The 23,224-nt window shown below is 34.1% G+C and overlaps 1 protein-coding gene across 1 annotated transcript in view; it reads right to left on the minus strand.

Moving 5' to 3' along the window:
• LOC122634671 (frequenin-1) overlaps positions 1-23,224 on the minus strand; it is a 29,382-nt gene continuing 6,158 nt past the window's right edge. Inside the window, exons 3-8 of the mRNA XM_043823829.1 lie at positions 9,827-9,851; positions 9,640-9,688; positions 9,352-9,441; positions 9,010-9,088; positions 8,537-8,625; positions 1-6,679 (exon numbers count right to left, since the gene is read on the minus strand). Coding sequence (XP_043679764.1) covers positions 6,512-6,679; positions 8,537-8,625; positions 9,010-9,088; positions 9,352-9,441; positions 9,640-9,688; positions 9,827-9,851 — 500 coding nt within the window. The 3' untranslated portion in view covers positions 1-6,511. The remainder of the gene's footprint in view (positions 6,680-8,536; positions 8,626-9,009; positions 9,089-9,351; positions 9,442-9,639; positions 9,689-9,826; positions 9,852-23,224) is intronic.

Below are 23,224 nucleotides of genomic sequence, written 5' to 3' on the forward strand. Positions count from 1 at the left end.
TTACTACGATAGAATACGTTTTCAATTCTTTTTTTTCTTTCTTTCTTTCGTTTATCTATTATTCTTTATCGTCAAAGGAGAGGGAGTAAGAAGAAATCATTCAGGGTACGAATGAGATAAAGGAAGGGTCGTGTGCAAAGGGATAATATTCCGCGAAAGGAATTATTTAAAATATAGGGGTTGCGTCCAATGATTTCACTTATTCTCCATCGATCTAACATTATTTTTTCTTTTTTTCTCGAAAGGGAAAGAGAGAGAGAAAGAACGAGGGAGAAAACTTGTGAAAAGTAGAAAGATAGAAATAACGGGAGAAAGAAAGAACGAAAGAGACAAAAAGTAAAGTTTTCATTCGGTTCATGCTCGAAATAAAAATAAATAACCCATGAAGAAACATGGAAAATCGTTTATCTACGGTTTAGCTGCTTGTCTTAAGCGGTCAAAAGATTTATGAAATTGCAAGTGATATCTTTTTCTATATTCCGTAAAACTAATGCATAATATTAAAGATAAATATAAAAATTTATTTTTCAAAATAATAAAATAAATGAAATAAAACGAGTAGCAAACTCTGAGACAAGTTCGATACGTAAAACGAAATGAAAAGAAAGCTACAACCGTTAATACCTTCGAAACGAACCCTTTCCATCTCTGAGAATCTCTTTTCTCGATGTTTTCATTAAAGGATAAAACTTTTCTTTCCAGGGTAACTCGAAAAATCGATCTTCCCTTTCGAGGATATCGAAGAGAAATCGAGAGGGACGTTAGAGGAGTACAAAAGGAATCGGTGCAAATTTCTCTCTTCCTTTTGCTTCGATTCTCACCGTTTAAACGTATTAATCATCTCGATTAGCATGTTTTCGACGGACGAGAATGAGCATGAGGATGAGAGAGAAAGGGGTGAGACGAAAAATTTCAAAACAAAAAAAAATTATTCTTCAGCTTTGTATTCTATCCTTTTCCATGTTCTTTGCACGCGTAATTCTTTCTAAGAGAGACACGGGTAAGAGCGAGAAGGGAAATCGTGCGAAATAGAGAGAAGGAGATAGATGGAGAGATAGAGATAGATAATGGGTAAGATCGGTTTAAAACACGTATGAAGAAGTATTAACACGAAAAGCGTCTACGAGTTTTCATTTTTGTTTTTGTTTCTTTTTTTTTTTTGTTCTTTTTCTTTTTTCAACTAAGCGAGACACAGTTGTCAATTCTCTTACTTGTATTCCCATTGAAAATCGTAAGAAAAATGGATTCGAGTAATCTTTCTTTCTTTTCTTATTATTTTATCGCCGTATTCTTTTTATATATATATCGTTCTTTTTTTTTGTAATTTCTCGTTTTTTCGTTCGTACCATTCTTCTCATCGTTAAAAGCTCGACGACTCTCTCGCTTTATACATATATATATAAAGTTTCGTCGATCGAGAGTATCGTCTCGAGTTTCTTCTCGCTGTGTATCGATCTTTTAAAAGTCGACGATAAACGAAGAATACAAAAAGGTTACACGCGGTAGATCGTAAGAGACAACGACGAAAGATACGATACGATAGAAAGAGACAACGACGACGAGGACGAAGATGATCCAAGACGAACGTGCCTTTACGATACTTTTCTTCTTACGTTTTTTTTTCTCCCTTCTTTCCTTTTCTTTTCTTTTTGCACTCGAGAAAAGAAAATTTGCGATATGACGGCGATGCTCGACGTCGAAGACGAGATGCGCGAATCGATTTATATAGCGTCAACGAAGAGAATATACAGGGTGATTCTGTGATTTTGTTTTAGAAACTTTTAAGAACGATAGAGGAGATCGTTATGAACGACTTTCATATAGAAACTCATTTCGTTTGGTAATTACGGAACGTGACATACGCGATTAATCGATCTAAGTAACATTGCGAAATAATGATCCAAAAATGTTCCACAAAAAAGCCTACGTTACAAACGAAACCAATGATTTACCATAACCCTTTAGAATAAAAACCATCGTTGGAGAAAGTAGTCCGACAACGACACACATCACTTTCCGTAATTATCTAAGGAGATCTTTAAAAGTTTGTAACAAACTCATAAAATCACCTTGTATGATAGAAACGAGATAGAAAAATATACATAAAACGGCACCTTCACTCGTTCGCTCGTCCTTATTTTCTTTTTTTTTTTTATTTTTCTTTTTTTCTCACAGTCGATAAAAGAATACCTTATTTACGTAAAATGCCTAAGAAATTGATTTTACGAGGTGGGCCAAGAGTTTTTACGCTTGCGTGATACTTTTACGATTTGAAAAAAAAAAAGGAAATTGATCTCAAAAGTTTCGGAAAAGAGTGTAATTGGATTTTTCGAATTCATCTGGAAACTTTTCACTCCCGTTCTTGTATTTTCATTCGTATGTATCTTTCTCTCTTTCTGGTTATCTCTCGAGATTGTCTTACGATCTTGGCGTAAAATCTGAAAATTTTTTATTTAATTTTTTTTTCGGTTTTAAACGAATCACTCGAAACGTAGGAAATCTTATTCGTTTCGAAATGATCGAGATTGTTCTTCGTTTCTTATTTAAAACACTCAAACGGCTGCATTCAAAGTTTCGTTTTGTCTTTTTTTTTCTTTTCTTTTTTTTTTTTACTGTTATTATTGCTACGATTCTTAATTTTTGAATCTCATTCATCTTTCCTAAGTTAAGTATCTTCCTGCCCAAACAGACAATATTTTTCATTCGATCGATAAAAAATGTCTATTATCGTTGCATTTTCGTCTCTTTTGACGATTACAGAAATACTCTTTTAACGATTAAAGAAACCTTCGAAGATGCAACGCACAATTATTATTAGAAGCAAGCAAGATATCGGATATGTAACTAGAAAAATGTTTGATTCGTCGGTAAAAATTCTACAATAAATCCAAGTTCTTAGCATTTAATTAAGAAACTCTTGCATTATTTCTATATCTAGTGATCCTGTGATAAAAATATATATATATGTATATGTATATGTATATAAGTTTATACGCATTTATTACACGTGAAACACATTAAGCAGCGTGCTTTTTTTAACGTAATCGCGATTGCTAATAAGCACGATCTCTCGTTCTCAGCCATTTCATGCGACGAGGTTCTTATTTTTTAATTTTTATTTTCTCTTTATTTTTATGTCCAAGATGTGGACAGTCGTAGAAGAATAAAATCGGCGAGATAAAGTAAAAAGAGAAAGGAAAAGAAAGAGGGAGAAAAAATATACAAAAAGTGAGGAAATTCGTCGGATAATATTTGCTAACGTAATCTCGTTGAATGCTGCCAAGGTAAAAAGGATTTCGTGGGAAATTTGCCAATATCGATGCGATTGCGGTTTTTCCGCCGGGCTAAGCAAAAACAAGAAAAAAAGACAAAACGAAAAAGGAAAATGTAAAAAATCTGAATCGAGGATGATAGCGAACGAGAAATTGGTAAATCGTAAATATTTTTAAAGATTTTAAGAACGAGAGAAAGAGAAGGGAGAAAGAAAGGGAGAGAAGGGAGGGAAAGAGAAAATTCGAAATTCGTTCGACGAAATTTAGCCTACTTCTCCTTTTCCTCGTAGTTTTTCTTTCTTTTTTCTTTAGTTTGGATAAAATTCTTCATAAAGAAGAACTTTTTTCCGAGTCGAATTTTAATCCTCACACCGAAGCTTCCCCGTTTCTTCAGCTTTGCCAAAGAATTTGCGCGCACGATAAACGAACGAGTTTCGCGTTGAAAGATATTTTTATACTTTTTGCGGAGTTTTAAAAGCGTAGCAGAAGTCTCCGAGTTCCTTTCGAAAGTTCATTTAACAGAGGAAAAGGAAATAACGTCGGATGGAAGAGAGAAAGAAGAGGAATGGAAACGGAGAATAGGAAAGGGGAAAGAAAATTCCACGAATCCTCGTAAATCGATCTTCCTCGATCGTTCAAGATGTAAGGACGAAGGTACGATTTAAATCCATTCGGATTTGCTTTTTGGAAAGTTTCCATGATCGAAGTTATTTGAATATCGATGATATGAAATGGAAAAAAAAAAGAAAAAAAAAAGAGATAGATACATCGGTATATATCTCCGAAAATTCTCCGAAATGGATAGAACGTTAAAGCGAAAAAAGAAATACACGTTAGCTGCTACATGTGATACTTTTGGAAAGAATCGTATTTTATTTTCCTCTTCCCAACGCATAAGTTTCTCTTGAATAATTGATGCAATCAAGTTCTTGGTAATACTTTCGGAGATTACTGTTTACTACTACTTAAGAATAATGTTTAATAAAAAGAATAAGAGAAGAAGAAGAAGAAGAAGAAGAAGAAGAAGAAGAAGAAGAAGAAGAAGAAGAAGAAGAAGAAGAAGAAGAAGAAGAAGAAGAAGAAGAAGAAAAGAGCAAAGATTGCGTCTAGTTAATTCCCTCGAGTAAAAGGAAAAAAGTTGCAAATTGTAACTCACTTTCATATTTCCGATCTATCAAAAAGTTCTTTATCCAACACATTTATAATTTAGAAGGATTTGCGATGAGACATTCCAGTGCGAACGTGGGCAACTTTCCTAATCCGTAAGAATCATCGTTTCTATCCTATAGATAGACTACTCGGATTGGTTTTTTAACCGTAGACAGAAATCTTGGAGTACCTTTAAATTACATCACTTGGGCGTTAGGTTTTTCCGATAATCGAAGATAGTACTTTACTTTTCCACCCTTTTTACCAGCGATACGACAGCGCCGGTACATATATATATATATATGTGTGTGTATGTGTGTAGGTATATCTAACGGTAGGTAAATAACGACAAGAGCCGGACTGTATTGCATTTGGTGAGATAAGATCGTATTGGTATCAGAACGTGTTCATGCATCGTCGACAGTCAGAGATATCCAATTACGAAACGGAGGATAAAATTATAACGCGGTGCTTGAATACGTCACGTTGAAAATCGATTTGAATCTTCCCCTACATTTCAGAGATTATTTCCTACATTTACAGACATATGTATAGATAGATAGATAGATAGATAGATAGATAGATAGATAGGTATATAAATTACTAATTTCTATTATTCGTTCGTAAAGATTTTTATCTAATGTATTCTTTCAAGGAAATATAGTTTTTTTTTCTTTTTTTTTATAAGAACGCGTTAGACAGAAGATTTTAAAGACATCAGCCGCGCAAACAGTGATGATACGATATGACGGTATCGTATAGATAGCTGTTAGATAACGATAATAATAATAATACTAATAATAATAATAATAATTGATAATCGTTTGGCGCGTAACAGTAGCCATTGGCAGATCAAAATGTAATTTGTCAATTTTGCAAGACTCACCAACGATTCTTTGCGCCATCAAGAAAGAAGAAAAACAAAAAAAATAGGAAAAAGGAAAATAGGAAGAAACTTGCCGTTAGTCGTGGTAAATATAAATATGTAAAACGGACGAGATCGCTTGGTCGCGATCCTTGTCCTTGAAAAATTCAACTTTCTACGGTCCTCCTTTGCCTCTTCCTTTTTCTTCTTTTATTCGACGAATACACGTGAATTTGAAAAAAGCTTTCGTTTGTAAATTTTTTGTCTTCTATTGCTCCTTTTACGTGCTCTTTTCGACTACCTCTATTTTTCCCTCTTTCTTTCTTTCTTTCTTTCTATCTACCTCTCCCTTTCTTCTTTTCCTTTCTCTTTTTCCCTTCCTCGGTAAAAGTACGCATTCGTTCGACGCGCATATTCCACGACACACTGAGAACGTTATAACCGATAAAGACGAGGATCGATGAGAAGGCACGGTTTGCCTCCCTTCTTTTCCCCCAGCTAATCCTCCCTTACATTCGCGATATTTCCCTCAACTTTCCTTCCTTCCTTCCTTCCTTCCTTCCTTCACACATTTCATTTCACGAGCCGCTCCATGTTCGCGCGATTAAACGAAGGAAGAAAAGCGGTTTAGCCGATAATATTCCACGCAACGACGAAAATATCATCGTTTCTCTGTCCGCGACGAAAGCTTTAATATTTTTTAAATCTTGTAAATATATTCCATGTTATTTCTCTCGAAGGAAACGCAACGAACTTTTGTCTCGTTCCTTTCTCCCTCTTCTTCTTCTTCTTCCCTTTTTTCTTTTTCTAATACAGGCTGACACTTATTTTAAACATCATTGTGATTTCCCAAACGTACCAATCGACAAAGCGAACAAAGCCGAGGATCGGGAAAAATACTGGGACGCGACGATCGTTGATAAATATTTTTTGGGCACTCCATCTCGTTTCTTCTTCGTATTATTTTTTTTTGTCTTTCTCTTTCTCTTTCTCCTTCCATTCCTTTTTTTACCTTTCCCTCGATATTATTCTCTCCTTTTTTTTTTCTTTCTTTCTTTCATTTCGATTATCTTCCCCCGTGATGCGCGACGCTATATTCTCTCGTCTTCGCTCTTCCTTTCCACGGATTTGGATAAATCAAATCGACGACGACGTAATCTCTCGACACGAATAGAAGATCGAAGGATCTCGTCTGTCGTTCCTGATAATAACTTTTAGCGAACGGTTACTCGCCACCCAATGATAAAGCTTGGACGATTCGTGGGTCCGCTTTGCTACCCTCTCGAAATTCTTCAAGGGTAAGCTTATTGTCGTGATTCTTGTCCATTTGATCGAATATTTTGTCGACCCTTTTCTGCGGCGTGTTCTCGTCTTCCGCTTGTGGTTGTTGTCCCTAAAAAATAACAGGGATTTTTTTTCTATATACATGTGTACGTATATATATATATATATATATATATATACTTCTTTTTCCTCTCTTCTCTATATTTTCTTTTTTTTAACAGTATTTCTAACACTACATTTTTTACGATTCGAAAACATTCATTTTTGTTAAACCTTTTTTATTTTTTTTATTTTTTATTCCAACATATCTTTACAAATATCTCGTTTTATCTTTCAAAAAAATTTCGAGAGAAAGATATTAAATCGTACTCTTTTCAGGTTGTAATTAATCAAAAAATCGATTAATTAATCGAGAATATTCGTATTCATCGCTTACGTACGATCTAACGTATAAAATTCAACTACTCCAAAGGGCGGAAATTGAAAGCGGAGAGAAAAAGCGATGCATCGATGTTCAAGGACGAAGAGACGAGCTTTTGATTTTACCTAATTGCAGGTCAATTTTATTTCAAATAGAGAGAGAAAGAGAGAGAGAGGGGGGGGAGAAAGTGTCTCGTGGATAAAATGAAAATAAATCAAACGAAGAAATTGAATTTGTATTACGTTGAATTCAACGTTACGCAACTACCGACGTAATTATAGGCTTTCACGATTATGCGATATAATTTCAACGATTCTTGCTTCATACTATTCCCTTTAAAACTAAAATGCAGATCATGGCCGAGTTGCACGACGTAACTTCGCGTTAAAGAGGGCCACGTTGCTCGAACAATGGCCACGTCAATGGATATACATGGATTTTATAACTTTTTAGTTTCGACTGCCGTTTTTTCGGGTCATTTCGTCCGTCTTAAAAGATTTAACGACGTTCGATATGGCTATATCAGATCTTATGAAAATTTGGAAATTTCTTTGACAAAATATTTTTCACGCGATAGTTTCGAAATAAGAATATTTTTAAACAAGTTACTATAATAAATGTTCGTTAAAAAATAATAATTATACTTCTTGATCCGTGTTTCGAATAAAGCAAGACGGTCGTTCGTCTAATTATCTCGGTCTCATCGAGTCTTCTATAGAGAAGCTCGCGAAGCTCAATTAACCTCACTCTCTCTCTTTTCTCTTTGGACCCGTCTCGATTCGTCGGAACGCGATCGATCGGGCCACTCGCCGTCGCGATAACATTTCGCTCTAGAATTTCCACAAATAGCTCGATTCTCAATTCCGAGTCCGACCTCCGACGTTTCGACTTGATTTAGAAAAAAAAGAAGATATCCTAAGGAGCTAGTCATTTAAATAAGAGATACAAAGTCGTACCGAACCCCTAAAAAAATAACAAATTAAAAATTTTTATTTCTTAACAATATTATTATTCAAATCGTATAAATACTTTTTAAAGATAACGTCTACTGAAAGCTCATTTTTTGTATGCAGCTTTATTCATTATCGTGACATTTAACGAGCGAATAAAGTGTTTTTATCAAATGTAATAAAGATAGGCCAAAGATAGGGGAATGCATCGCCTGGTTTGTTAAGAAAAAAAGAGCTGCATTTTTGTACTGTTGTAAAAATTGAACGAGCACGCGGATAAACGATAGAAAACATTTTTTGTTCGATTTTGAATATACTCGTAGTAGGAAAATTTATTTGATTTGAGAAAGCGAGCATTTAAACTGCATGCATACACATATACATAGTGTACATATATATAAAGTCGCAAAAGTTGGGACGATTACCTTTGGCTATACGAGTAACGAGAGAAACAAGAAATAGACGATATGAAAAAGGCGATAAAACGTTTTATCTCGTTCTGCCATGAAGTATATAATGTCTTTTTTCCTCTGTTTTTTTTTTTTTTTTTTTTTTGTAAAAGAGCAGTCGTTTCTGCTTTGAGCTCGGTACTCACCACCATTTGATATATCGCGTCGACGATATCATACATTTCCTCCCTCGTGATAAAACCGTCGTCGTCAACGTCGTACAATCGAAAGGCCCCTGTAAGACGAGCACAGAAATCGAGATGGTAGTTTTAAGAAAAATATATACGTATGCGGAAACACGTGCGAAATAAATCATTATTTTGATCGGCAAGAATAACTCCGTTGTTCGATCGTTTTATCGTGTCTATAATAGAAATTATGTATTTAATACGAGAGCCTTTATGGCGTTACCTTTATACGCGACAAATACGATCAAAATCTTTGATAAATAATATTGAGAAATAATTTCAAAGTAACAGGTCGTTGTAGAGGTTTAAACCGTATACAAGAGTTTTATATTTTTTGTCAGAAATATAGAAAATCTTTTCTCTTTTATCTCAGAAGGATAAAGTTTGTCTCCTCGAGAAAAGGATCTCCCATTTATTCGTTAGTTACTTACAGTGCAGCTTCTCGTCCAATTTGCCTCGTGACGTAACAGAGAGAGCTCTTATGAATTCTTCAAATTCTATCGTGCCATCCTAAAAGAAATGTCATACTTACTAAGAGCTTTCATTTTTTCATCGTTTACTCGCATCTTTTCGTCGTTGTCGTTTACATACGCGTGTACGTAAATCGACCCGAACGATGTCGAACGAGTCGAGATTATAATCGAAAGATACTATTTCCACGAGAAATCACCTTCGCGACGCGAACTCTAACGTTCTACGATCTTATACCAAAGTCGAGATGGGAGACGTGCACGATCGGTATTGCATTAATATTATACTTTGCTGACACTCACGCTGTTCTCATCGAATACCCTGAAGACTAGCGAGGCAAACTTGGAAGGATCGCCTTGGGGAAAGAACTGCTTATAGATCTTAATAAAACCCTGAAATCGAAAGAAGGGAAAATCTGTAGATTCGAGTCAAACTGTTTCGAGCGTAAACGTTACGCATACCTACGTAATTTCGCGACTTTTTATTTGTTGTGCTTGTTTATTTATTTATTTATTTATTTATTTATTTATTTATTTATATATTCTTTTTTTTTGTCGCGACAGCAAAGTAATCAACAAAATTTATATTACCTCTTCGGTTAATAGACCGTCTGGACAATCCTTGAGAAATCCTTTGTGCCTGGGAAGAATTAAGCGAAATCGATGATGGATAAAAAGCACGAGAATAGTTTGTTATGGTGATATAATATAAATTTGCGTTTTAATCAGCGTTAAAAATTTTTTATCGATTTATTGAGAATTCATTTGTCAAACTTACCACTGCCGAATCTCCTTCTCGGTGACTGAAACAAAATAAAGAAGAATGAAGAATCATGATTTAGTTTTATGGTAAAAGAGAGACAGAGAGATAGAGATAGAGGAGAGAAAGAGAGAAAAGTCCGAATAAAAGAATTATCGCGAGCGCCGAACACAGCGTCCTTGGGTATCAACAATCAAGTACTCTGATTTATCGAGCTAACGAATTTTCTCTATAAATCTAGTGGGATGCGGATTGGTCCGGAAATCCAAAAACTCGAATCGGGAATCGCGATTGAAATGAACGAAACAAATCCTTATTGCATCGAAACGGAAACTTTGTTTGTATTTGCGTACAAAGTACAAACAAAGTATTAACGAATAGACCATATCAATTATCGTAAATTAAACTCTCCGTAATCCTACTTTGTATCATTTATATAAAAAGATTTTATGTACTAATATGATAGTAATATATATCATGCTATAATGCTACAATGTTGTAATACGCCCATATTAATAGCGTAATTATAATATACTAGGTGGAAGATACTTGAAAACGTAAAGACTGTAGAAATACGAGTTCGTAAATTGAGAATTACGCGCGCGAGTGACGTTGCAAGAGATTAAATGCAATATACCTATATACGTGGAAGAGGAGAGAAAAAAAGAGAGAAAATTTATACGAAGAAATGATAGGAAACATCTTGGAATGAATTTCTCTTGATAGAATTCAGAGCTAAAGGTGAACGATAGAGAGAGAGAGAGAGAGAGAGAGAGTGGGAGGAAGAGTTAATCATTCGAACGCGGCGTTTGCTTTCTCAAAGAGCGAAGTGGTCGAAACGAGCCCTTGGCAGCACTCCTTTCAATCCAATGGAATAGTTCTGTTGCGTTGGAAAAGTCACCGCAATGCAGTCCATCGGTTCATCGATAAATTCAATTCGTTTCGAGATGACCAGTCTCCTCTCTTCGTGGATATTGTCGAGAAAGACAATCGATAACTGTGGTTAAGATAGGTATATGTAAAAAGAAGGCAGAGAGAAAGAGAGAGAGAGATTCAGCGTCTATGCAGCAGCTGGCATTCTTTCGACGATAGACGGTACTTAAACGAATGAATTAAATTTTTGTTTTCTCAGAGAGAGAGAAAAAAAAAGGTTTAAAAAACTTATCCTTTGATCGTTCTCTCGTCGAGATCACTATTAAATTAGGTATTCCAAGAAATGTTATCTCAAAGTTTCGTTCGTTTAAAGGTTTCTACGAAACTTTTCTCGTCCAAGGATAATCCGCCAAACAATCGTATTTGTTCCGCTTAAAGCGTCTGATTTGGAAATATTGACTTTTTAGGGGATGGCAGTGGGAGAGGAGAGGAGAGGGAAGGAAAAAAAATTTGGGCTCGTTAGTTTTGACCGAGGAAACGCTCGTAAAATCAATAAATCGTGGGTGGCCCAATTTCTTGAGCGTGTACGTTGTCCACCGCAATGGCACTTTTAATCACGATGGCCGATAAATTTCTCAAGGAGTTTCGTGCGAGATCACGCAGCGAACGTGACAAGGCCGGTAAGAATTCGAGATGGTGTTTGTCTCTCCTATGCCTGCTCTTACCGATTATCTTTAACTCTTTCTCCCTCTTGTTCCCTTACACCGAAGAACACCGCTAAGTACTCGAATATTATTCGACAATTGGCATAACAATAGTAATTTACATGATAATACCGAATAATGTTCTTGGTGGATTTACAATCTTCTTCTGTGTTCCGTTTGATTATGGCGAGCTTTCGAAATGTCGAAAATGTTACGTGACCGGAAATATAGGCTATAAGTTAACTACTTTTATCTCCCACAGGATATCGCATCGTTACCTGCTATGTTCGACATACACGCGAGTAGGTATATCTGTGTACATCTATGTACGTATATATAGCATCGAAATCATGCAACAACTCTTGGAACTCGAGAATCTTTGCATAGCAATGCGAATGGCAAAAGTAAAGAGGGTTTCGTTCCTTCGAAAGCTAGCTGTGCTCGTTTTAGTCGGAAATTAACTTCCTTTCGGTTATTTACATACCCGGCTCAAGAAATAATGTTATTAAAAAATTTGCCTACTCGTGTTTTTCTCTTCTTTAAGATTTCTTTTTCTTCTCCCTTCATATTTCATTCGAGTCGCTCTTTCTCACACCGGTCGTTTCGTGAACGAAATCACGATCGGTAAATGACTTATGTTTTTGAAACTTGTCGAGAAAAAGTTTGGAAATTGTGTGTGGCCCAGATAATGGGAAATTATATCGTTAAGTCGATCCGTTCCTGAACTAACTTTCCGCAATGCGGTCCATCCCGATAGTCTCCGTGTAACACGATGTAACACGAGTTCGAAAAGTGATATAACAATATATGCACGTTCTCATTTTTATAATATACCCGCTCCTTCGAGATTACGATGACGATGAGACTACTTCGTTCATTAATCTTTTTCACGAGAAACTATAAGATATCAAAGATATAATAATGAATTCTGCCGACATCTTCGATATCATCAAGATCTAGCCAGTGTACAATAGACGGATAACATCTAACATTTTCTCAAGTGGAAAAAGTCAGACAGCGTTTCTCCAAAATGTAGAAACTTATTTCCTGTTTCTACGATCGTTTTTTTAATCGTACCGTTATAAACCCAGGTGTTAAAGCTTTATAGGTATAATTAATGAAACGTATTTCGCGACGATCGCGTTTATTGCCTCTAGAAGATTAGCTTTGATTATTTATGAGACTTGCTTCTGGCGATATCGTAGAGTGTACGCTGGCAGTAATTAATGACAATTGTCATTTTTCTATCTACTTTATGTCGTCTTTTTAATGTCCCATATTTTACAGAGGAAAGTAGGTAGTATTTCGTATTTATGGAAAACTGAAATGTTGAAAAATGAATTTGTTTCACAAAAATTGTAGCTAAAAATACTGTAGTAAATAATACGTAATTGTATTAGAAATTTGTTATACGTTTATCTCTTCTGATCGAACTGATCTCCCATATATCGCTTTACAAGAAAAAGTATAATTATTTATACGTATATTTATATATTTATACAATACTATACGTTCTCGATATAGACAATGATATTTATTCCTCAAAGATAAGTCGTAAAGATAACATAAGATAGCTGGAAAATAGTAGATATTATATGATAATATCTTATCGTGAGAGGAAACATGTTGGAACCTTTCTAGTAATAAAAAGTTGTCTTTATTACGGAAGATATACGTATGTATGTAGATATCTAGGTAGATAAATACAAGTGAAGGAAAAGAATCTATAAAGGAGACAGGCAGATGAAAAAATGTAACAGAATATATGGGAATATTTAGAGAGAGGCAGAGAGACAAAGAGAAAGAGAAAGAGAGAGAGAGAGAGAGAGAGAGAGAGAAAAGGGGATGAGAAGCTCAGAAGCACAGAGCGAAAACCGATCGTCGTTCCCAAGGAGTTGCTATGGGGTATAAAATACTCCTATAACCATGCAAATGAGCTTTGATATATATATATATATATATACGTATATGTATGTACATATATACACCTATATTTAGTTCCTAACGTTTGTCTCCGAATACCACGCTGTGGTATTCTGTTAGGCAATTTTGCTAGGGTAAACAAAATTTCATTTTAAAGAAGGAAAACTAAAGAACGACCGAAGCGATAAGTTCTCTCTCGAAATTTTCTTATGTAACATTCCATTAACGAATTTCCTTTTCTTTTTCTTTCCAAAATTCGATAGTATTTCTTTTTCTAACAAAAAAATACAGGTAAAAGAAAATAAAAAGAAAGAAGAAGGAACCGACTAAAGTCAGCTGAAAGTTGCCCAAGTCAAGATACTTTTCGCTTTTGGGTAATAAAACTAATTATTATCGCAAGCTCAAAGTGTGCGAGAGGAAGAAGGAGAAACAGAGAGAGAAGGTTTCGCAGATCCCTTTAACGAACAATTTCCGTGACAGGAAAGTTTCGTGCTGACCGCAAAACTCTGCTCTCTCACGAACACACTTGGATACGTAAGCTCGAGTCTCGACTCTGGAAATGTGTCTTTCTCTTTCTCTTTCTCTATTTCTATTTCTACCTCTCTCTCTCTCTCTCTCTCTCTCTCTCTCTCTCTCTCTCTCTCTCTCCCTCTTTCTCGGCCGGAACATTCTCAAGAGGGCAACCGTAATTGGTTCGACGCCAAGGAGACTTAATTGCCGTTAGGATCGTTTCTATGAGAAAAACGAGACCGAGTTCAGCTTTGGCGATAATTATAGAGAATTTTATTGCAGTTTGTTTATCTTTCGAATACAGACGATAACCAACAAAAACGGAATATATGCACGGGTATATCGTTTACTATTAGAAAATAGTTACCAGAATAAATTCGTTATATGCTATTTTCTATTTTAATCCTTTTTATATATTCAGTAATAAAGAAATAATTCAATAGTATGAATTTATTAGTAGAGGAATTCTTATTGTTAGTATTAAATATCAACATTTCACGCGTATATATGTATATCGTTGATGAAGAGTAGTTGGCTTGCAGTTAAGCTTGTAGTTTTACAATCTGAAAAAAAGAAAATTAGCCTAGAAAGTTTCGAAAACGAGTAATTAATTTTTAAAATTACCGAGAAAGTTTTGGCGTGTCCTGTATACACGTACACACATATAGATGTATATATATGTAAGTACCCTCTTTCTCCGATGTAAGATTCAAATCATTTTCCTCAAAGCATTCTTTTCTTTTCCTTCCTTTTGCTGAAGTTTTTGAGATATCGCGATAACTATCTTCTTCGCTTTTCTCGTTGCAATAAATTAGAAAAACTCGGTATATCCTAGATTCGGAGAAGCTCGGTTTCGAGCATGAGACGTTAATTCGGAACTTTTCTAATCCATGGTTCTAGAGATACCTCTTGTAGCAACGAAAAAAAAATTTAGAAAAAAAGAAAAAAAAAGGGGAGCCCAAGAGTCATCAAGTTTTTCCCGGAAAACGAGTTTGCCAGGTCAAGAGGGTTATTTAATGAGTTGCTTCTCAGAAATTTAGTGATTTTCCTTTCGCCGTTTTTTTTTTATATCGTAGTGATAATAAATTAAAAGGGACGAACTTTCGTGCTCCTATTTTATTTATTTTATTTTATTCTCCCTCCTTTTTTCTTCCCTTCCTATCCCATCTCTGTTCCTCCCTTTCACAAACTCTCTTTGTTTCTCGTCAAATGTTCGAAGAAGATAAACGAGCCGATTGATCAGTCTGTGTTGTGCCACATCGATAGCGAATTTTTATCGACGAAACAAAAGAACCAACTTCCATCTATCTCTCCTGGTGTCCTTCTGCCTTTCTCTCTCTCTCTCTCTCTCTCTCTCTCTCTCTCTCTCTCTCTCTCTCTCTCTTTTATTTCTTTTTTTTTTTTAGTTTAATTTAAACGACACAAAGGGACAATTTCGACGTCATATTTGAAATAATGCAATCCTTTGTTTATATCATTGTAAACTGATGGAGTAGAATTTTAAAACAATATGTGCGAGTAAAGGTTCGTTTGATCATGTTCAAAACTCTTATTAAAATCTTATCATACATATGGATCAATGAAAAGCTTTATGCATTTTAAAGATTATATGATGATTACTTTATAGCGGATAAAAAGAAAAAAGAATACAAAGAAAAAATATGTTTCCAAACGAGTATTATTAGAAAAATTATAATAAAAACCTGCACGTATTTAAGTCACGTTCGTATAATTTTCCTTTCGTTTAATAGTTTATAAAAATTAACAAAACCGTGAAAGTATTCTTATAAAAATGATTATAAAAGTATGCATTTGAGTTACAGGCACGTATTTGTACAGTTTTTCATTTCTTTCAATTTTTACAATATTAAAAAAGTATAATAATAAATATAAAACGACAGAACAGAGGAAGAGGGTAAGAGATATAGAGAACGAGGAAGAACAAGAGAGAGAGAGAGAGAGAGAGAGAGAGAGAGAGAGAGAGAGAGAGAGAGAGAGAGAGAGAGAATTACGAGAACGGCCTCGACCGAGTCCTTGCACACGTACAACAGAGGGTAAGCTTAAAACGCATCAGGATGCAGCAGGATAGACCAGGCGTACATAAATGAAGCGCAGATAGAATACAAATACGGATTGCATAAGCATAGAAATTGTATATAAATTATATATATATATATGTGTGTATGTATATGTTCTGTATGTATAAATCACGAATGTGTAAGATCGTTTACTGGTTTAACACGATATAAAGCGTTATAATAGCGATTTTAACGATTTTCTATATGTCGTAACTTTCGCGATTCTTTATGTCCTCGAAAGAAAAAAAAAAAAAAAGAAAAATAAAGAAAATCGATATCCTTTCTATCCTGTTAACCCCATAAAACTTTTCTTGCCACTCATTTTATCTTTCCTGTGACTTGTCATAAGAGTCGATGATCCTTTTTAAAGTAGTTTGGGCAAACGAGCGTCTCGTTTTGGCAGCGGCCCTTTAGAAATGAGAAGGATGTGCCAATAAATCGACAAATTTGTCGACGATCAACATGTTCGAAGCGTTCCTAACTTTAAGGGTGAACACGTGCAAGCAATTTGTTTGCAAAGCAAGCCCAATTTCTATCGATACTTCAAGAGAGAAAGAGGAAGAGCGATAATAAGACAACTTTGATAATCCTCTCGAATAATCATGAAAACGTCTACCGTCATATACATATTGTATTAAATTATGTACGAGTTGCATTAGAAAAAATTAAAGAAATAAAAAAATTAATTATCCTCCTATCAGAAATATTATAATTATAATTTTTATCATACAGATATATAGATAAACAGATGTAGACATGAATATTATATATTGTATTTAGAGATATTTTTACATTTATTATGTAAGGATCTTATATTGGTCCATTTTTGAAAATATATAGCTTACTTTCCACACCTCTTATGTGCTCGCTATATAAATGTATATTTAGATATATACATAGTCGTCATTTTTCTGATAGAAATATCTTTAGAAAAGTATTCAATTTCGTAGAATATGACAGGGAAACGTATCGTGGTTACGGTGCATGAGAAATATGACTTATATCCAAAGAGATGTATGTTTAAAGTAAAAGCAAGAATGGTTCTTACCAAAGACATTGTATTGAGAGCATATAAATGAACAAATAAAGAGGAAGAAAGAAAGAAAGAAAGAAAGAAAGAAAGAAAGAAAGAAAGAAAGAGAGAGAGAGAGAGAGAGAGAGAGAGAGAGAGAGAGAGAGAGAGAGAAGGAATAAAAAGAAAATAAAAGCATCTGATCTTATTATTTAAAATTATTGAAGTACGCAAGTTTCGAGAGGAATTTAAGTCGTTTAAAGTTTTAATTAACGAACTCTCTTTCCTTTTTCGATATTGATTAATAATTAATATTCGATATTTTCATTGAATATATTGTTAATTATCTTTTGCTGTGTTCAAATCAATGGTTAATGGTAATTGATAAATGATGAAAAAAGCTTGTACAAGTATAAGTACGAACGAAAGCGAAGCGAACTGTTTTAATTAAAAAAATATTTCGTTTCTGATACGTTCCTGTTTATACTACTTATCAGTTAACAAAATCGCTAGCACGAAAGATCGCATAGTGGTTTTAACAGCCTATGGATAATGATTTGTTTTAGATAAAAGTGCGATCATTCGATAGCGTATAATTACCGGCAAACCCGACAATTCGTTTTTATATCGGATAATATTTACACACTTAAAATATCTTGCGGTGTGCTGTTCACGTTGTAGATTTTATCGCAAACAAACGAATATATCTTCGGATTATAACAGATGGTAGATATAATATGTAATCGATTTATCTTGTCTCAACTAAAACGGGATAAGAAAGTTGCTGGAAAGACGCGTCAGCTTTCCTCTTAATTTTCGAAAGACTATGATATATGAGTCGGTTTAAGTTCTACTCAAGGTTACTGAGCTATCAATAAAAATTTAGTTTTTTGATAAATCTTGATTTTTTTTTCTCGAACTATCGTTAATCAGATATTTAAAAAAATATAACTCGTGAAAGAGAAAATTTGTCAAGCTCCATGTACTGTGAAATGATTTTCAAGATCGAAATTTAGCTGCCAGTTAAATAGAAATTTAAGAAATTGCGTTGACAATTTATCTTCTCGTTCGTCGAGTAAAATAACTTGCTCGTTAAAAAGCTCTTCTTTTTTTAACATTCTCGGAAAGATGTCTGGTAGTTCGTGACGAGAGTATTCTTTCTAGCAAGATAACAGACTTCTTTAAGAGCTTTAGAGAACACAAATGTTTTCCTATAAAGCGTAACATTTTTTTACGATAGAAACGATAAAGAAGTCTATGAAGTAATTTATCAATGAGTTTGCTTTCATTCCAAAATTTAATAAGGCTATGGAGTAATTAGACAATGGACATCTATAATTCGCAATTAAAACAATGATCGTCGAAAATAGTCATTGATTCGCAATTTTATCTTATCCGTAGAATCGTAAATTGACGGATATCACTGTTGATAAATTTTCATTGATCCTTTCCTTATTAAAGGCGGCTATAATCCACGCGATAACGCTTTATTTCAATTAAGAACTTTACTAGGTGAACATAGTATAGGTATATATACATATATGTACGCGTGTACGTACATATGTATATGTATTTTTTTCCCTCAGTTTATAATAATACTAGATTAATCTCATATATGTAACTCGAATAAATAAAGCAATAATTTGCATAATATCAACAAATTAACGCTCTGTGAAAAAGTGTAAAATCGTGATTCGTCGTTTTCACGTTATATCCCCAGTCGTCTCATATTTTCGATAATCTTCGACTCGTTGCACATGCCAGTCTTTTATTTTCTTGTTTACCGACCTTGCTAGACTGATAAATAAATCAATGGAATATTTGCGAACAACATAGATTCTCTCTCTTTCTCTTTGTCTTATTTTACGACTCACCGCATTAAAAACGAAATCAGACAAATATTATTACTAGGAGAAAATGGATCGATGAATTTTCGTCGTTTTCTTCTTCTCAACATTTTACCATAAAAATTATACTAATTCAAAGAATCGAATATTTGATACTTCCCTCGTTCCCGAAATAGTTCATTAGAGATGATTCGAGATTGTAAAAAAAAAAATCTGTGACATAATTCATAAGTTCGATTTGCATATTCGCAAGAAAAACTCTATTATCAATTTAGATAGAAATCGTATACGTTCACAAATGATTTGTCAAGGAAGACACACTATACGACATCGGAACTGTACACTTTGATTTATTCATTATGACTTTACACTGTAGGAAACTCGAATGCTTGTAAGACTTGCTTATATACACGAAATGCTAAGAGCCACGAAAGGTTCGTCCCGTATATGTGTATACGTACACGTATGTATATACGCATGTGTACGTACGATCGTAACCACAAGCTAGTGCTTTATAGTGTCTCATAAATTTCCTTTGGTCGAACAAAGGACATTTCTAGCGTGCGAAAGTATCCAACACATACTCTCTCTCTCTCTCTCTCTTATTCTTATATCGTACGGGTCCATCGTCATCTCGCATTCTAACTCTAATTCTATTACGAGGCGAGAAATGACAGAATTACAAGCACATAGCGTTAATTCCACGAGCGTGATAGTAATTCGTTAGTAGCTCATAGAATTTAATACCAAGACCGTTTCCACTTGGAAATGACAGGGTGATTTTATTACCGGACCATCATCTTGAAGATACGATTGAAGTCTTCTCGAGACCTATTCCTGAAGAAACCTGATCGATAATTATGAGATTTAACAGGGTGGTTTTAGGGTCATCACGATGATCGACACGACCACGACGTAATCGTATTTTATTGCGAAGGAGAGAAGACCAAGTGTTGAAGCACTTTCTAGACTATGTAGAAATCGATAAATCAAATTAAAAAAAGTTAATACTATGACTATATTCCTGTTGCTATGAAATAAGTGATGATAAAATTTGAGTGTTAATTATTATCGTTCATTTAACATTTCAACGCGATATAAGTGTACAAAAATAAGATTATCAACTTGGCGCAATTTTATTCTTTTTTTTTTTTTTTTCAATCGTGTAATCCAATAATCCGAATGAAATAAATGACATTGGCAGGGTCTATCTATCGAGCAAAACTATAAGTCGATAAATCCGATCGGAAATGAGAAACGCCGAAAGTCCGATTACTCCAGTCAATTAGTAGCAATTAAGCTGCTCTTCAAGCGATTAATTGCGTCGACTTTGCTTCGGGACTAAATGTAACTTCCTACGTACATATATATGCCTATCTACGTACATGTGCACGTGTTGTATATATAAGTATATAAGACGTCAGGGAGACACGAAATATTCAAACACGCATTAGCTTACTTTCGGGTCACAGCAGAATTGCTTCGGATATTTCATTTTAATTTTGAGATAATTGCAAACGAGATCTTCTAGATCATTCCGTAATCTCCGTTTTTCCTTCTTTTTAATGTTGTCAGCTTCGATTAAAAAATAGTCACGAGAGAGAGAAAGAGAGAGAAAAAGTCATTTTTCTTTCCACGGATTCGTAATTTATTTTCTGTGATATTTTCTTTCCAGTAAAAAAGTGAGAATTTGAGGACATGATTTAACAAAAAAATGAAATGTCTGACAGTCTATCTTCTTCTTTATTCGCTATCTTCGTTCTCTCTTTTATTCTCGGAAGAAAAGCGTTTCTTTGGAAAATTATGTTAAATTTTGTATAAGTCGAGGAAAAACGAAGAACTCGGAAGCTTTGGAAAATAGCTCGAAGCGTGTCTCCAATGAATTGCAATGTACATATTTTTCTTCTCCATTTCTCTTTCACTCTCTCTTTCTTTCTTTCTCCCTTGCTTTTTTTCCAAGAAAAAAAAATTCGAAAAGTTAGGCGACTTACAGAAACCATATTCCTTTATGTGAAGATTCTCTGCATAGATGAAAAATCAATATTCCTTAAATAAAAAGTATTACTCGATCGCGATAATTAACCTCTTCGATAAGTTTCTTATTTGATTATATTACTTCTTAATTCCATTGAACTTTGATATTACTTCATTTACTTAGTACATGGTGAATAGCGATCGAGACTAACGGTAAGAAGTTTAATACAGTGAAAGAACACTCTATCACCTAATTCTAATCTAATTACTCGGTTAAGTAAATTTTCAGAATATTTTTCTATGCAATATCAAAATTTATATACCTACATTTCAAAGAAAATCAAATGAAATTTCCAATCTGTCTAAACCGTTATTTATCGATCAGAAATCTCTACAGGTCCTAAATCAAAACCCTTTTCTGAAACGTCAAATTCAGATCGAACTGTTCGGAATTATTTGCATAGTATATATACACATACATACATACATATACACGTGTATATATATATATGTATATATATCACATGCACACGCGTAAAAATATGTATCAATAGCTGCGTCTGTTTCAATAGGAAATGTGATATCGATACGATAAGGCAATAGCCTGTTTGGATAATAGCTCGTTCAAATGACAAAATATTTTGATAATTGATACGATTAAGAGATCGTATTGTACTTGTATTTTACAAGGAAACTGATTCAAAATACAAGAGAAACATTTTAATAATAAAACATTCAAAAAAGCAAAATAAGACGTGATATCGTTAAAAAATTTGATTCGAGATAACGTATCGTGCCGTAAATAAAAAATTGATCGATTGATCGATTGATCGATCGATAAAATCTCACTCGCGCGCCCACACCGACATTTTAAAAAATAAATGAGATAAAAAAATTCTTTCGAGAGATTTTAATTAGTAAATAAATAAATATATAAAAATTTTTAAAGCGTTGACACATGCAACATCTCGTGTCATAAATAATATTAATGAAAAAAAAAAGAAAGAAAAAAAAAACAAAAAAAAAAGGATTGATTAGTAAAAATTTAAAAAGCGTTTCAAGCCCGTTTCGAAAAAAGGAGAAACATGGTAGAGAGGATTACATCGTTTTACGGACGAGCGAGTGCTCTCAGAAGTTGGAAAATGAAGGGTCGTCGAGGCAACCGGACCGGTAATTGTTCAGCCACACTTGTGCACACGTGTAATATCTAGACAAGCTGGTGCTACTGCATCATTATCGATCGACCTTCGAATTCTCTCTCGCAGGTAATGTTCGATGAACAAACATCAATTATATTTTTCAAACGTAATAAACGAAGATCGAAGATACTTCTTGAAATACGAAAAACTTTATGGAGGAAGAATAATAAGTGCAATTTGTAGGTATGCAGCTAACCGATCCAATCGCAATTAGTTTTATCCGAGAAAGAGAGAGAGAGAGAGAGAGAGAGAGAGAGATGTATTGGATTATCGCGTTGCATATAATAATTGTTTATGGATTATGCGATCATTCGATTTATTTTATTTATCCTTTATTAAATCTATAATGACTTCCTATCGTATAGGATTACTTATCGTCGTTAAATAATTTATATAAATTGTATTTTGCGAAATTAAAAATACTGCTTCTTTATCCCTCCTCGTAGATACGAATATTTTTTGTTCCGCGTATATACGGATATTATATACGAGTACGCGTTTATCAAATTGCACGAGTCATTTCTAAAATTATAGAATATTTTATGACGTATATCGACGATTTTACAATAATGCTCGATTTTATGGGATAATATATAATATAATACATCGATGACGACAATACCTTCGTACTATTCGAGGATATCGATCAAACGACCTCTCCGACATAGTTCGTTGTCGTCGATATTAGCAAAGGAAGATTCGTTTTCTGCTTCCTCGACCAACCAAGCCCGACTTCCTATTTTCTCTTTCTTTCTTTTTCTTTTTCTAACCCGATCCGAAAGTTCACCCCGAACGAAGGAATTCGATTGAACTTGTCCTTTATATCGAGAAAAATTTTCTCGAGACATTAAATTGCTAAGAGACAAAAAAAATGGAGAAAGATAAAAAAATATTTCTCAAGTTTTTACTTAAAAAGTAACATTGTAATGTCTCTTTAAATTCTAACCAAGTAATAACTATAACGTTTACTTAACACGTAAAAACGAGCAAAAATACGTAACGTTAAACGCTCGTTAGTAGAAGAAATTCATATTTTCTTTGATATACGTGTTCTTTTAGAAATCTCGCTTCCTAAATAAATTATGACAAGAGATGAGGAAAGAGAAATAAAGAAGAAAAGAAAAGAAAAGAAAGGAAAAGAAAAGAAGAGAGAAAGGGAAAGAGAAATAAAGAGAACTAGAAAGCGGAAAAGGAAAAGAAAAAGAACGTTGGTAAGAGAAAAGGGCAAAGAAGAGCGATAGAAAGAGAAAGAAATAGAGGACAAGGGTAATAGGAAGAGAGGAATAGGGGCAAGAG

This window comes from Vespula pensylvanica, chromosome 15 (assembly GCF_014466175.1).
Source record: "Vespula pensylvanica isolate Volc-1 chromosome 15, ASM1446617v1, whole genome shotgun sequence".
In the NCBI taxonomy this organism is placed as follows: Eukaryota; Metazoa; Arthropoda; class Insecta; order Hymenoptera; family Vespidae; genus Vespula; species Vespula pensylvanica.